Source organism: Medicago sativa, chromosome 1 (genome assembly GCF_051527215.1).
Source record: "Medicago sativa cultivar Bolivia chromosome 1, Bolivia_mono, whole genome shotgun sequence".
In the NCBI taxonomy this organism is placed as follows: domain Eukaryota; kingdom Viridiplantae; phylum Streptophyta; class Magnoliopsida; order Fabales; family Fabaceae; genus Medicago; species Medicago sativa.
In genome coordinates, this window is record NC_140749.1 from 27,257,245 (window position 1) to 27,274,436 (window position 17,192).

At 32.2% G+C, this 17,192-nt stretch overlaps 1 protein-coding gene and 2 pseudogenes across 5 annotated transcripts; 1 reads left to right on the top strand and 2 right to left on the bottom strand.

The window, feature by feature from the left end:
* Positions 1-743: 743 nt before the first annotated feature.
* On the top strand, positions 744-7,275 carry LOC146953909 (pentatricopeptide repeat-containing protein At2g25580 pseudogene; annotated as a pseudogene). Of its 4 annotated transcripts, none has more exons than XR_015011380.1 (5): positions 744-967; positions 1,050-1,098; positions 1,864-1,946; positions 2,696-6,118; positions 6,934-7,275. The product of XR_015011380.1 is annotated as a pentatricopeptide repeat-containing protein At2g25580 pseudogene, transcript variant X4 (transcript). The 4 variants fall into 4 exon arrangements; XR_015011366.1 differs by having other exon boundaries at positions 2,696-4,818; XR_015011375.1 differs by lacking the exon at positions 1,864-1,946.
* Positions 7,276-9,162: 1,887 nt separating this feature from the next.
* LOC146953910 (serine/threonine receptor-like kinase NFP) lies at positions 9,163-13,151 on the bottom strand. The gene is made up of 2 exons (XM_085712449.1): positions 11,956-13,151; positions 9,163-10,116 (listed from the first exon to the last, which is right to left on the bottom strand). The coding sequence occupies exons 1-2, from the start codon at positions 13,108-13,110 to the stop codon at positions 9,379-9,381; spliced, it is 1,893 nt and encodes a 630-aa protein (XP_085568575.1). The 5' UTR covers positions 13,111-13,151; the 3' UTR covers positions 9,163-9,378.
* Positions 13,152-14,025: 874 nt separating this feature from the next.
* On the bottom strand, positions 14,026-14,885 carry LOC146953911 (cell division protein FtsZ homolog 2-1, chloroplastic pseudogene; annotated as a pseudogene).
* Between the last annotated feature and the right edge of the window lie 2,307 nt (positions 14,886-17,192).

A 17,192-nucleotide genomic window follows, 5' to 3' on the forward strand; every position in this document is an offset into this window, starting at 1 on the left:
GAATTTTATAATCCGAAATTTCATGGATATTTTTGTAAAATTTATAAGCCGCGTGAGAAGTAGATAGGGTGGGAAAAGTAAATTTCAAAATTCAAAAACCCAATCCATTTCCTTTTCAATAGGTCCATCATCATTCACAATTTAAAAAAAAACAAAAACAAAAACAAACAATTTTAACGATTATTTTTTTCTTCTTTATAAAAAAACAATTATTTTTTCTCTAAAAAAACAGCTAATATTTTTTTTGACAAATTTAATAATCTTTTTTACAAGCTTTGTTAATTTTTTTAGGGTTAAATATGTTTTTGGTCCTTATAAATATATCAACTTTTTGTTTTAATCACTTTAAAATTAAATTTTTAAAGTGAATTAAATTTAATAGAATTTTTTAACAAAACGTAAATTAAATTTAAATTTTTAACACTCAAAAAGTTAAAAATTCATATTCATTCATGTCTTGTTAAAAAATTCTAATTTTTGTTGGAGAAATTCTTATAATATTATAAGTTAAAAAATTCTAATTTTTGTTGGAGAAATTCTTATAATATTATAAATTATTCCACAAAATTTTGTTCAAAAATATAAATTCTACATATGAGTTTTTTTAAAAAGTGGAGTCAAAATTAAAGATGAAAAACTTTTAGAAGACTAAAAATAAAAAGAAAATAAAGAAATTAAAAAAAAATTGATATATTTACTGGGATGAAAAACATATTTAATTTTGTCATACAACAAGATTCATTAATTGAAACAAAAACAACATCCATCCAAAACAAAGAACATTTTTGCACAAGTAACAAGTTGGTTCCAATAATATCACTGAACTCAGCTGCCGCAAAAGCAGCTTATGTTCTTCGTCCGCCGCCTGAAACAGTCACAACCTAACATCTCATCAATTTTCTTTCTCTCTTCCAATTCCCAAATCGCGAACCCTAATTCCAAATGTGACTAAACCCAAATTCTCCAGGTTCATGATTCATCTTCTTCTTCTTCTTCTTCATTTTATTCGTTGAAATTGTTTCATTCATTTTCAATTTTGTTGTTATTAGGTTAACAAAGCTTGCTTGAAATCTTCCAGATTAACAAAACTCTTTGCAGGTTTGTGATTTTCTGTTTCTAATATATATTCTTTGGTTATTTTTATGCAACGGTGAAGATTTGTTGTGTGTTTAAAGAAGCTGTTTTTATTCTTCCCCTTAAAATGAGCATATTAGATTGTATAAATCACCCTTTTGATCATTGTTTTCAATTTTGTAATCAAAATTTGATTTTGCTTATGTTTTGTCATCTGGGTTGTTTTCTAATTCTTATTATCAATATTGTGTTTCTTTTTATTTTTTGGGTGTGGGTGAGTATTGCTTTTACCGTCATGATTCATGTAGCAGGATAAAGTTGATATTAGAATCGACCCTTTAAGCTATGGATAAATATTTAACTTGATACTGCACAGTAAATGATTCATGCGATATTGAACGGTTCAAATTTAACATCGAGTGTTCATAGCTTTATCTATAGATGTGTTGGATAGTGTTGCTATTAACATGTTTATGTACAAATGACTAGATTTAGTGATAGTAGGTTGGCAAAAATTTAGTGATTCATTAAGTGGTATTGGTTGGTTACATTAGCCACTGTTACTTCAGTGATGCATTTGTGCAGCTTAGTTCATTTCACTCACTATTTCATTAAAATCAATATGATGTGGCTAGTGTATAGACCAAATTTGATTAACAATGTATTCTTAAAGCTTATCCAAAATTTATAGAATTCCAACAAAGCAAACGTTCATTCTTCTAGTTTTTTATGTGATTATTTGAAGTTTAAGTTTTCAACTCTGCAATTTTATATATCTAAACATTTCAGATGCTTTGTGGTTTCTCTATAAAGTTGAGTTGCTAAATTAATTTGAAGATGACCACTTCTGATGTTAAATTATTAATGTTTAGGTGAGTTTAAGTTGATGAATCTTTTACATATGTTTATCATTAATCAAGTTTGATTGTTATGCCATGCTTCATGTTAACTTAGTTTTTGTATCATGGGCCACCATTGTGGCCACATTAGACGCCTTGAAATATCTTTCATGGTGTAACCAAGCTCTTACCGGAAGAAATTTAGTACAAAAGTTCAATGATTAGTGTCACTATTATCGGTGTACAATGATTGGATTGATTTTGCTGTGACTTGAAACTTATGGAAAACTAGTTTTAAAACCGGTTTGATTCTTTTTGAAGTAGATATATGTTTAGAGAAGTGGTTTCAGGAACCAAACCAAAACCAAATATTATTGATTTTGGTTTGATTTTTAACTTTGCACACGCCTACCCGTACCATAATATTATTGATTTTTGTTATGTCATGAAATTGGAATTTGAACAAAGTCATAAATTTGGGGAATGTAATGTTTTGATTCAGGCTTATGGATATTTGGGTGTTTTGATTTATGAATGTTTATGTTTCATGAGATTTGAGTTTTATATATATTTAATTTATCTTGATCAAATAGCGGTCATACCGCTATCCCACTTTTGCGGTCGGCCGCATTCTGGGATTGACTACTATGATGTGATTATCAAAATGGGATTTCTGCTTTAGTTGACTCTATTCCTTTATTTGTTCATTCAGTTATGCTGAAAATTGTTGTTTTTGTTGAGAAAATGCACTGAATTTATTATTTCAATTTGTCCTTCCTCAGATTATTCCAAGTTTCTAATGATGTCTTCTAATAAAGCTTCCTTAGTTACTGTTAATTCTCTTATGAGATTGTGCAATCGATGTTGTTCTCACCACGTTGCAAATTGTATCAAAGGGTCTAATACATCAAAGAATATTTCCACCGCTGCTGAAAGGTGGGATTATCAAGCTAATGATTCTTCGGATTACCAGCAAAATCGTCCTAGGTTTCATCAGCAAAATGCAAATGGATATTTTCCGAATAATCATGCTAGTTCAGAGCGAATTTATTATGGATCTGGTCAAACTGCACGTGGAGGACATGTAAATAATAATGTCACCCAGAATGTAGTTCAAAGTAATTTGGCAGAGCATAATGGAAGTGTCAATGGGGACTTTGGTCAAAGAAACTTCAAAATGCAACATAAAGTTGGGGTGGGTGTTGATAATTCAAGGGGCTTTGGGATGCATCCTTATGGTTCTTTTGAGAGACATGATTGGAGACTAGAATCCGGAGAAACGATGAAGTATCCCAATTCACATAGTTTACTTAGGCCTATAGAGTATCAGGGACATCATGGGAACCTTACTCAAAACAGTGGTCGTTGTCAGCAGACTCCAAATATGAATACTCAAAACTCTGCTCCATATAAAGATAAACTTAACAAACTAGATGAATTTTGCAAGGAGGGTGAAGTGAAGAAAGCAATTGCTGTTTTGCAAGAGTTAGAAAAGCTTCATGCTTATGTGGATTTGTATTTTTGTTTGCGATTAATACAACTGTGTGGAAAGGCTGAGTTTCTTGAAGAGGCAAAAGTTGTACACAGATATGTTTTACAACATTTGTCACCTCTCACAGTTCGCACGTGCGTTAGAATATTAGAGATGTATTTTCAATGTGGTTCTGTAGATGTAGTCAACGTGTTCAGGAACATGAACATGACTGAGCGCAAATTGATTGAGGAACTTGATAGTTCTTGCATGGAGGGTGAAGTGAAGGAAGCAATTGTTGTTTTGCAAGTGTTAGAAAGGTTTCATATTCCTGTGGATTTGGATCGTTGTTTGCGATTAATGCAACAATGTGGGAAGGCTGAGTCTCTTGAAGAGTTAAAAGTTGTACACAGATATGTTTTACAACATTTGTCACCTCTTAAAGTCAGCACATGCAATGGAATATTGGAGATGTATTTTCAATGTGGTTCTGTAGATGCTGCAGTAAACGTGTTCAAGAACATGACTGAGCGCGATTTGACTACTATATATATTATGATAAAGCAGCTCGCCAAGAATGGGTTTGCAGAAGATTCAATTGATTTATTTACTGAATTTAAAAGGAGTGGACTAAAACCTGATGGCCAAATGTTTATTGGGGTTTTTGGTGCATGTAGTATGCTGGGAGATATTGTTGAGGGAATGCTACACTTTGAATCCATGAGTAGGGACTATGACATTGTACCAACTATGGCACATTATGTAAGTTTAGTAGACATGATTGGTAGTATTGGGAATCTTGATGAAGCCTTGGAGTTCATTGAAAAGATGCCAATGGAACCAAGTGTAGAGGTATGGGAGACTTTGATGAATAGTTGTAGAGTTCATGGAAACACTGAGCTGGGGGATCGTTGTGCTGAACTGGTTGAGAAGTTGGATCCATCTCGTTTAAATGAGAAATCAAAAGTTGGTCTTTTACTCATAGAAACTTCAGACATAACAAAAAACAAAAAGCAGAACAAATCACCAGACAATAATCTTAGCCGTATCCATGAATATCGAGCAGGAGATACTTCACTTCCAGAAAATAACATGATCTATACTTTGCTTAGACGTTTGAGGGTGCACATGAAAGAAGCTGGCTATGTTGCAGAGACAAGATTTTGTTTACATGACGTAGATCAAGAAGATAAAGAAGATGCTCTCCTTGGCCACAGTGAGAGACTTGCTATTGCTAAGGGTCTCCTTAACAGTCCTGCTCGTAGTACCATCAGAGTAATTAAGAATCTCCGTGTTTGTGGTGATTGTCATACTGCATTGAAGATTATTTCTAATCTTGTGGGAAGAGAATTCATCATCCGAGATGCTAAAAGGTTCCATCATTTTAAAAATGGGCTATGCTCCTGCAGGGATTATTGGTGAACATTAACCTAGGTACTGTCCACCTTTGATAGTGAAATATATTCCAACTAAACTTATCTTGATTTTCCATAATTGTCTTTGACTAAAATATTTGAAGAAAAATGAAATATGTTTTGAAATTTGTGTATTAAAATTATTAAGTTTATTGTAGAATTTAGTTTAAATTCTTAAGCTAATGCAAAAGATAAGATATGTTTTTTTACTTTAGGTAAAATGCTTTTAGGAACAAAGCAACTTTGCATGACAATTAAATCTCCAATTTATGCTGCTAATATAGCTTTAATGTTGTTGCTTTATAAGACTGGTTGTGATGGGATTTTGATTTTCACTCTCATGGGTTACAATTATAGATTTGGGATTATAATAGAAATGAAGTATGTTAAGTTAGAGTTTATGATAAGGGAGGAGGGAAGAGAAAGAAAATAATGACTTTATATTATGGTTTGATATTATAATGATTCAGATACAAGATCTTATACTAATATTATACTACTTCTAATTATAATCACATGTGTGGGTGGGTGGGTGGAGGGGAGATATTATAACTTTTAAGAATTATGAAAAGTAATCGTAACACTAAATAATAAACTTAGAAACTCTTAATATATAAAACTGACTCTAGAGATAGCACATAAGATACTATAAATATAGATAACTATTATAAAATATTTTTCATATCGTCTAACACTCCTCAAGCTAAATCTTAATAAGCTTTGAGCTTGTTATAAACATACTCCTTTAGGAAACTAACATTTTACACTGTAGAGCTAGTACTGTAGAGTCAGGCTGCTTTTTCAAACTGCTGCAGGTCCAAGAATCCTTGAGAATTTTGGGTCCACTCTGATATCTTGTCTTTGACATTGCCATGGGACTAGGCTGAATCTAGGATAGCTGTAGGACTAGCTTGATTTGTCTGAAACTGTGAGGCTAGGCTGTACCTTGGATAGTCTTAAGGTCAAGTTACATTGGCAACTAGATTGCTGGATGGGTTACAAAAGGTATGTGTCAGGTGAGAGGAGAGGGAGAAACAATACTGAATAAGAGCTGTTTAAGCAAGATGGTGTGGCATCTCGCCCAAAAATTTGCCAAACAAAGGCAGATATGAAGAGGTGAAACTTGGCAACTTGGGGATAGCAGAAATAGGACAGATCCGTGTTAAGATGTCCAACCGTATATTAGATTAATGAAGCGAAGCTGGATGGTAGCTCTGGTAAGAAAATCCGTTGGAAAAATCTTCCGGTTATAATAGCAGGCAGCAGCAGCAATTATCAGAGAAGCTGGATGGAATTTGTGCACTGTGTACTAAAAGAAAGTAAGTATAGAGATAATGGTATTATTATAATGTAGTTCCAGACTTCTGGGAACACATCAGCAGAACAATAATGGCATAGGTTAGAGGATGGACGTGAAAGAAAATAAAGATATTTACCTATCAATATGAAAAGGAACCCTAAAACAGATTCTCAGATTCTTGATAAACTAATCTTAAAAGATAATCTAAGATACTAAGATACGACCAAGATATTATAAGATATTTTTCATATTATCTAATAAAGCGGAAGCTAAGTTAAATTCATTATGGAGCAAATGTCAAGTACTACACCCTGAATCCGGAGTTCACTCTTTTTTCCAAAGAATAGGATATTGTCCTGATATAACAGAGAAAGACACAAATGGATTCTGTGTAAAATCTTAGTAGACCGTCCACCCCTTTACAATACTGTCCGCCCCTTTACTATATAATTTTTTGTTTTTGTTAATATTGCTTAAAATGATTGCTGTGTTTTTTGTTAACATTGTCAAAGAGTTTGTTTAATTGGCAACGGGGGATATTGAACAATTATTCAGTCATCTCTTAATATTCATAATTTGAATCTCAGGTAAGTGCTTTATAAAAAAAGAAGTTGCCCGAAAGAATTTCAAAAACCCGTACTCTTTTTTGCTTTAGATGAAGGACAGAGACTTATTTGAGGGTATTAAAAGCTTTTTACTAGATTTGTGGCTAACAACATTATTTGCTCGTCTGTTTTCGACACCATGTTAATGTGAACTACTATACTGCTGTTTTCACGTCTTATTTGGCATTTTGAGGTTTTTATTGACTGTCAAAACAATCTTGTTATGCAGGTGTATCCCGACTCCACACTGGATTGAATAACGCGGCTGTTGGTTACTACGACCCAAGCCTGTTCTTCATATATCTCATGGTTATTGAAATCATCAAGCAGCGTGTCGTGTATTCAAGGAGACAACTTTTTTGACTGTCGGCACGCATATCTTCATTTAACAGAACTCAAATTAATGTATTTCTTTTATAGTCAGAATTACTTCCTTGTGTCATAGTCCTAGCTAGCATATGGTATATTGTCATAAAATTTTGTATGACTTGTCATGTGTAAAACAACACACCTTGTTGGTGCTGAGATTTAAAGATTAAAAACAATATACAGGCTAAGATTCGATGTGTCACCTCATGATTGTGCTGAAGTTATAATAACTTCTGGCTTTGAGTTGAGGCATGGTTATATGTTTCCACTGTGTTTCCAAAAGTGTGCCAAGTCCTTTACATTTATGTTTCACTTGAACATCAAAGTTTCACACTACGTAGAGACAGAAAAGTCATGCAAATCTCACCAGCAGATCAATATTATAGTAGGTAGTTTACTCATTATCATGACATTGTTTTCCCTTTTAACCGTTGAACCCATCTTTGTGTAATCATATGCACAATCTTGTACAAGTCCAAAATACTCTATAAACTCTAAAATGGTTCCCACTAATTCCACAATAAAATGTGTAATTGAAACAAAGTGGAAACGTGTCACTTTTTAATATTTTTTTTTATCTCCAAAAGCTTTGAAAAAAATGAATGGAACCGTGTCCATAGTTGGCTACCGTAGTTAAAAGGGGAACTAGTCACTTTGGTCCCTGAATGGGAAATGAATAGTCACTTTAGTCCCTGAATGCAGAGAAATTGCAAAACAGTCCTTGAATGTAGACTCTATTGGTCAACTTCAGGGACTAAAGTGACTAACGGAGTCTACATTCAGAGACTAAATTGACTAACAGAGTCTGCATTCAGGTACTAAATTGACTAACAGAGTCTACATTCAAGGACTATTTTACAATTTATCTGCATTCAGCGACTAAAGTGACGACTCCTCTCCTATTCAGGGACGAAAGTGACTAATCTTCCTAGTTAAAATTGGAAACTTACACACGTGAATTATCCACAGGTGCGTGCCTTTTATCTAACACAAGGGTGGCCAAAAATTCAGAAGACACCCGATAAATGGTGCTCAATGCATTATACTACTCCATCCAAATATAAGAGAAGATTTTATTTTCAGGTTCATTGAATTAATAATGTATTTAGTTTATATTATAGTCCAGATGCATTAATAATTTAATGAACTTAAAAAAAGATTCTTCTCTTATATTTAGGATCGGAAGAAGTATCTGATTATAATGCAACATTTTTGAAGGAAAAATTACACTTTTGAAGGATGTCGTGTCGTGTCACAAATTCAAGGAACTTCCCATGATTCTCAATTCCCAGCTTTCTATGCATTATTTTTTGAAAAGTGAAATTAATTAAACAAATAAAACCAAAAAAAAAAAAAAAAAGTAACAGAAGATTCTATATATAGGCATTGAATATGTGACATCTCTTTTAAGAGGAAAAATTATGCATATATCTAATCAAATTACAATAAGGATGTAATTAAGTGATTAAGCTCAAGTGATTAATGAATGCCCATTATAACAAATCGTTTGATAGAATCTAAATTTGACTTCTAGTAGGAACGTCAATACTTTAAATTATTAAGGCCCCCCTTCCCTTAAAAATTAGAGTTTTAACACCCATAAAATTACAATATGATGCGACTATATTCTGTTAGCGTTCTCTCTCTCTCTCTCTCTCTCTCTCTCTCTATATATATATATATATATATATATATATATATATATATATATATATATATATATATATATATATATATATATATATATACGGTTTTGCTAGAAGCCACTGAAGCCACTCATGAAGGTGTCTTTTAGCAACCCACACCTCAAGGTGTGATTTCTACTTTTTAGTTATAACTTTGCTAAAAGACACCTTCATAAAATGTGTCTTCTAGCAAAACCCACACACACACACACACACACACACACACACACACACACACATATATATATATATATATATGATAATGTTACACTAATATTACATCAATTAATATCATTTTACTCAATTTATATTCTTTAATCATATAGATCATATATGTAATCTCCAATTAGCACATTCTTCTATTTTTCTTTTTCATTTTTTCCCACATATTGAATTGAATCGTATTGGAAATTTTGTTGTTTGATTGAAATAAACTCTAATAAACTTCTAAACACGTATTTTGTAGCTGTTTTAAGTCGCATACAATTTTACTTCCTAAGATATTAATCATGATCCAAAGCACTCAAAATTATTTTAATTACATTGTATAAAACCCCTTCTTCAAGAAATACTACATATTTGAATCCATTAAACCAAATTGGCCATCACAATAACCTAATTCACCTAGCCACCAACCTTTCTGAACCAAACCCATCATCTGAGCTCTCAAATCCTGCTTCTTCACATTTACTAAGTGAATAAACAATATCTATAATACTTGGCCTCTTTGATGGATCTCTATTCAAACAAGCAATTGCAACATGTAGTACACCCATCAAACTTTCCATTGAACATGTCTCCTTTAACATAGCCTTATCCAACCATTCCTTAAGTCTCCTAGCCTTTTCTTGTTCATTTTTCACTTCAAATGTTTTTATAGCACTAGCCCACAAAACATTCCCCTCCTCATCAATAACTTCCTTCCCAGAAATCAATTCAAGCAACACAACACCGAAAGAAAACACATCCATCTTCGTTGACACGATACCATCGGCTAGATATTCGGGCGAAATGTACCCTTGTGTTCCTACAATGTGCATTGTAATCGCGTTAATTCCGCTCTTTGCAAGACCGAAATTTGCAATTTTTGCTCTCATGTTTGAGTCCAAGAGAATGTTGCTACTTTTAATGTCTTTGTGTACAACTTTTGGTCTTGTGTGTTCATGAATGTACAATAAACCATTGGCAATGTCAACGGCTATTCTTAGCCTTGTTACCCAATTCAACTTTTCGTTTTTATCTTCATGTAGCCATGAGTAAAGAGATCCATTTTCAACATATTCATAGACTAGATAGCAATTTGATTCTTCTGGTTCTATGCAAAATCCTTCCAACTTCACCAAATTCCCATGGTTTACCTTCAATACATAAAATGACACATTGTTATTCAAATGTACCTGAAAAATATCTAAGTACTTTCTTTTTTGTCGAATTCCTTTCTAGTCATTATTATGGTTTTGCATTTGTCTTTTGTCAAATTAAGGTGAAATAGTGTTGTTGTTTTTTATACGAGAAATGTTTTTTTTTTTTACGCATGAAAATTGTTATTTGAACAACAAAAGATTCACAACTTTTTTGACACTATACAAAAATACATTATTATATTTATAACTATTGATTTGACTCGAGGAGAGAGAAAAAATCAAAATAAAAAAAAAGTAAAATCATATTTACATAATATATAATAAATATTCCTTAAAAAAATAATATATAATAAATATGTTGTGGACAACTTATTTGTCAATTTTTTTTGTTGGACAACTTTTAAATAACTTTTGTGACAACATTTAGACAACCTTCTTTTATACTCATATCATGTTTTTTTTTTTTCTGTCCTTTTTTTTTATTGTTTTGATCAATAAGAATAGAGAAAAAAGGATTGTCACAAAAGTTATCATCAAATAGTTGTACAAATATCATTACTCTACCATAATTTAAAAAAGAAATAATGAAAAAATAAGTCAATACTAAAACGCCACTTTTCACACCTCTAAAATTAGTCTAAACTTTCTAAATACATGCTTTCAAACAATGCGTGCGGTTTGACTAGAAAATCTAAAAACAAGAGTGATCTTTTAGTGGCAAGGGCGCAACCTCAAAATAAACCACTCTAAAGATAGATAGGGGACAAAAAAAGATAGAGCACCATATATTTATTTATTTTTTTACTTATTTTAATTTATCTTCTTCTTTGTATGATCATTATAAGCTTTGAATTATTGTTTATGTAACTTTCTTTTGTCTTCAAACGGAAACACTAAGTTATTGGAAATCATTATAGATCAACCTTAGATCTGAAAAATAAGACAAACAACTTTCTTTGAATCTTAAATAACCACAAGCAACAAAACCATTAACCACTGCTAATTTTTTTATTCGTCTTGATGCGTTTCTAAAAAATCAAGTACAAAAATAAAGACAAATAAATGATTAAGAAAATCAATAGTTTGAGGATAGTTCCTCTTATCATTGAAAATTGACCAATGTTAGAAAAATAGTGTATCTTCTAGGAATCTAGAGGTTTATTCCCTTGTTTTGATAGTGTTACATAAATTTTATTTCTAATTCTTTCATTGACATGTAAAACATTGGTCGAATGGTATCATCTAATTAGACAAGTCACATCACCTATAATCATCAACATTAAGATATTAACTTCCATCATATTTTATTTTAGTGAAGGTTTTCCATCTATTCCTCACTCATTATTCCCTTTCTGTTGAGTATCCAACATTGAATGAGATAAGTTCCAAATACATCTTTATACGTAAAAGAAGTTGTCACCTTACAAATCGGTTTTAAAGGGTTTAGTTAAGCCGAATCTAAATTATGAACCAATATCAAAGTTTATACCAAATCTGGTAGACCACCTACTATTAAGTTGGCGGTATCAAATTAAATTTTAGATGTCCAGTTCTGAGTATAAAAAAGGTGGAGGCAGCCCTCACCTTACAAACAAACTTTACAAGAGTTCTGTAGGTAAAACCTAAATTCTAATAAATAAGGTATCTCAAAATTCAATCTTCCATCCCATGTATGTTTCTGTATCTTCCATTCTTTAATTTTTTTAATCATAAAAAATTAAAGAAAATAATGAAGGCACCACCACCATTTTCAACATAGCAAACACTAGAAAATAATGATCAACAAATAATTAAACATCTAAAATATGCAAAATACTAGTGTTAATAAATTACCTTCTGTAAAATTTTGAGCTCTTCATAAGCATTCCACTTCATCTTCTTAATAGCATAAACTTGTCCATCAATTTCACCTTTATAAACAGACCCTTGAATCAAAAATCTCTCATCAAATCCATCAGTAGCTTCAACCAATTCATCAAATCCAAAAACTCTATACTTATCCAAACAATCAGAAACATTAGCCATAAAATTCACATCCATTTTCTTCTTCTTTTCATCATTCCCTTTATACCCTTTCTCTCTATAATACAAATCCTTCCCTTTCTTTTCCTTCTTAAACAGAACCTCTCTGTAAAACCAAAACACCAAAACCAAAATCAACAAAAACCCTAAAATTCCTAAACCAATAGCCAACCCTTTAACAATTCCACTCTTATCATCATCATCACCATCATCAGAATTTCCTCTTGGAGCAGGAGAAGGAACAATAGTACTAGGTTGTTTCAAAACAGGTAATTTATTAACAGGAACAAAAACAGTATCATAAGCATATAAAGTTTCACCATTAACATCAGTTATAGACTTTTCACTTGTTCCAAACATAGAAGCAATAGAAGAAACATTATCACGAGGTTGAACAACATAAGATATCATGAAACTAGAATTTGTTCTTGTTTTATCAGGACACTTACAAAAAATAGGAAACACAACATTATCACCAATAGAGAGATTAGTAGCAACAAGATTAGGATTAACAACTTCAACAGAAGGATAAGTAGTAAGGTTTTGGAAGTTTATAGTTGAAACAAGGAAGAAAGTATCGTTTGGTTTGATGGTGTAAGTGATGTTAGAGTAAGAAATGGAACCAAAAGTGGTGTTGATGAAGTTGCATGAACAAGTTAAGGGAATGAGAAGGGGTTGGTTAGGGAGTAGAGGGGATGAAGGTGAAGAGATATTGCTTGGTTTTGCGATCATTAAGCGACTAAGTTGGAAAAGGTCTGAAATGGTAGCTAAATCGAGGTAATTTGGTGGTGTTGCTTTGTAGTAAACATAGGTTTGACATGGATAAGTGTTTGTTTGGTTTATGTTGTTGGAACAAGTGTAGCCTGTGTTTTTTTCTTGTCTTGCAGTTTGTGATTTAAGGAAGGGGAAGAGGAGGATGAAGATGAGGGTTGATAATTGGTGGTGATGGGGTTTGAGAGTTTTCATTTTTTTTCCTTCTTCTTGTTCTGTTTTGTTTTTGTTGTTTCATGATTTTGTTCTATGTTGAAGTTATTTATGTGTGATGTTGTGGGAGATAAGTTAGTCGGCTTTGAGATCTGACTAGTCAATATTCAAGTCAACGTTACTATGTTTGCCAATTTTTTCTTAAAGGGTATGATGCAAGAATATAAGTTTACTAGATTGCCGACCCGTGCGCCGCACGGGTCTTATAAGTTGAACTAATTTAATATATATTAAGATGAAATTTATGTCCGGAAAAATTATACTGCATTGGAAAATAATGTATCGCCAAATAAACATGTACCACTAAACATCTTTGATGTTTTTAAATAAACATATAGTATATTTTTTAATGTTACACATTTCAAAATACTTCGAACCGAGTAACCAAGCTTTAAGATGTCGCTCTCCATTCGCATAATAATACACCGTATTTATATGGTTTTAAAACATTGGTAATCCACTTGATATATACAAAATTTATTGATATTCTATCATTAAACTTATTCGCCTACTGCAAACTTCATTTTCACAATGCTTGTAGATATCTTTCAAATAGAAATAATCCACTGCATTGCCCTTCACTTCCCGGTCATTCTTGGAACCAACATAGCATGGCGGTGGAGTTGTTCTTTTATTTTCTCTTATGTGTTGCTTTCTTCCATTCCCCCTAAATAAGAGATTAATTAGTGTGAATCATTATTGCAATAATTCAATATTTGTGAATCAGCAGTTATTAAATAAGAGATTAGTGTGAATTATATTAATATTATCACTTCTAAAAAAACTTAAAACTTACTATTTATAGTTCAGAATAATCTTGAATTCTAACATTTTGAAGAAATGCAACAAAACAAAAAAACAATGATAGACATGTGTAAACAGATAAACAATGCATGATAAAGTATGAAGGTATGATAATTCAAATCAAACACTTGAATACTAAAGGCATGCAGAAAAGAGCACGGCTTCACAATGAGCCAAATAGATTACCCCTTTGTGGAATATTGACGCCTATTTCTTTTCACACTGCACAATAGATTACCTTTCCTACCAATCATGTATTACTCTATTCTACTCTGAGTCCTAAATTAATGGGAAAAAAATTACTTCATGGTAATGTTCAGGAGTATGCAATGCACTAAATATAAAACTGTAATGTAGAACAACCATGATTGAAGGAAAGTGGTTGAACATACAGTAACAAAAACCATATCATCTCCATAGACCGCCTCTTGTGTATGGACTCTTTACTTTCTTTAGCAACATTCATACCAATCTCCGGGTCACCACCAGCACCAAGACCTCGTGTAAGCTCTTGACCAATTGGCAACCAGTTCTCAGAATTGACAGGCGACATTCTCATAGCCTGAACATCAGTATTAACAATCCAAAACTCCACACCATTTCATCGAACTCTCAATCATACGATTCACAGCGTTCGACCCATCACCACCCACACCAATAACCTTAATCTTCGCCAGGTCCGTCCCTTTGAAATTACTCGGAGTCAAAGAGCCTTCCAACCCTTCCACCACACCTCCACTGGACATATCCTTTCTTGGACGTGTAGAGTTGTTTAATCCACTACTTCCTTCACCTCTAAGCATAGAAATCTCGGGATGAAGATCCGAAAAAGGGTCTTTGCTATGATGATAATAGGACCGACACTGTGCGAATTCGGCAACCCTGTAGATTTCACTTGAAGCGGACCACATTTTCTGTTGTTAACACCCGAAAATACGAACTTATTTTCGTTAATTTCCACAAAACAATGTTTGTTAATGTGATGATTTTCTAGCAGTTTTCTTCCTCCATTAACAGCAAGTACCCTTGCTGAATTTCTTGAATTCGTAGGTGCAAAACATGAAGCCATTCTTACAGTATCAAAACTCATAAGTTGTAATTAATGTGCCAATTTAGAAAAATCAGAAATTCAAAGTGTGAAAGCTGCAATTCAGTTGCAATAGTACCTGTTAATGAAAATAGTACGAAGAATAATGTTGATTCAGATGCAATTTAATGCATTGGAAATAGATATTAGACCTGTATAGAGTAAAAATATGGGTTTCCTTCTACATAGTATTGGGAAATTTTTTATTGAGGAAGAGTTTTCTTCAATAGTAATGAGAAATCCTTATACTTTTTTGTATGATAAGAATGAAATTTTGGTATAGTTCTCAACTAAATAACTACTGTCAAGTGCTACTATATAAGAATTTTCTTCTTAAACTATAGAATTGCATCAAATATTATTTCATGTCTTGAGAGAATGTTGCGTAACACCAAAAGAAAAAAGAGAGAATATTGCGAATTCAAAATCCAGACACAATATTAAAACTCAATTCAAATTACTTGTAACTTGAAATCAGATAAAATTGGGAGGCATTACCTATGTAGAGTAGACTGTAACAAATAGTGGTTTTTCTTCCTCATTTTCCTCTGTCCCTAAAAGCTACATCAAAGCTTGATAGCCTTCAGGTCCTTATTGTTCTCATAAGCCACACTACTGCCTTCATAAAATAGTACAAATAATGAGCAAACAATTGTATTGATTGAAATCATTGGAGCACAACATGGAGAAATAAATATTCTGTAAGCTCATTATTCATTAAACAAATACAAACCAACTGATAATCTATTTCATAATATGTTAAAAAACAATTCTCCAATCGAACAGTGAAAAAAACACGAAGTGGTCCAGAAGCCTAATTACAGATGAACTGAAACACAAAAAATCTGAGGTGAAGGGTACTATATCTCGGGCAGCAAGTAAACTAAAATATTAACACACGAGGTTGTTTAGATGTGGGTGCGAAGTGCAACAAAGGTGTAAACAGTGATACCAAAATGACAAAAAAAAAAAAGGAGAGAACACCAAAACATTCATTAAACAAAACTGTCAAACAATCTCAGTAGCTATTCGACCATTTTCAATGTTACGTTGAGACATGTTGGGTTTAGAAGATTAAAAGAAGATGAAAGGAATGCTTCAACAAAGTCTGGCTTACACGTATATATATAGCATGAAGGGAGAGTGAATAGATACAGATAAATGCATGCATTTGAAATAGCAAAGGTTTCAAAACTGATTGATTTGCATGGGGAATTATGAAAGACGGAAATAAAAACCCAACACGTTGTTATTTGTATATGACCTTCCAACAAACACTCCTATCACTAAGGCTGAGTTAATGCTCACAAAAAATAGGAAAAATAACAGACTGCAATGCAAAATTTTAAAATTCAAATTCAAACCTTAGGAGGGAAATATTTTTAGGGTTGATTAGCAATTAATGAGATGTGTTTAGAGGGAAAAAAATTAGGTTTAGTGATAAGCTAGACCTAATAAGCTTTAAGAGTAAGTGATATTTATTGGATGGATTGGATAATAATTCCTTTGTCCTTAGATATAAGGGTGTAATAACGAAATAATTGAGTTTAAATGTTTAATTAGCTCTATTAAGAATGAATTGTTTAATAGAACTAAAGTTTAATTTTGGGTGGAATAATGATTGGTCATACTTTATTTATCATCCGATCGAATTCTGGATTACCAAGATCATTTCCTTGTTAATCAGAAGGTTAACAACTAACACTAAACAATACTCCCTTCGACCTTAATATAAGAAAATTTTCAAAAAAAAGAAATTTGGACTTATTTATAACATGTGTCTTGCTAACAAGTGTCCTAATGGCTTTTTTTTAAGGATTTTATTAAAGGAAATTGTGTCTTAGAAATACAGGTTGTTACTTTTGTCAATGAAATAATTACACACTTTTTTATATAAATTTACCATTTTAATACTTTAATCAATGCCCCAATGACACTGGTTAGCATTCTCCTTATAAGGAATGTCATAACTTTTAAGGTGCAATTGTTGTTTAAAATACTTTTTTTACCCCTTATATTTAATAATTTGTGTCTTCTTTTTTGTCAATTAGCTTAATGACTGTGACTCACATATTTTGACCGTGGAGAAGCGAGGAGTGATGAATTCACGCCCCTGCATAATACACCATCCAGTCACTATTATAAACAAAAATCAACATTTTAGATTCATTTA

Coding starts and splice junctions, on each gene's coding strand:
- LOC146953910 (XM_085712449.1), bottom strand. CDS start 13,110: ATGAAAACTCTCAAACCCCATCACCACCAATTATCAACCCTCATCTTC. Junction 10,117..11,955: donor AGCTCAAAATTTTACAGAAG/GTAATTTATTAA, acceptor TATGTATTGAAG/GTAAACCATGGGAATTTGGT.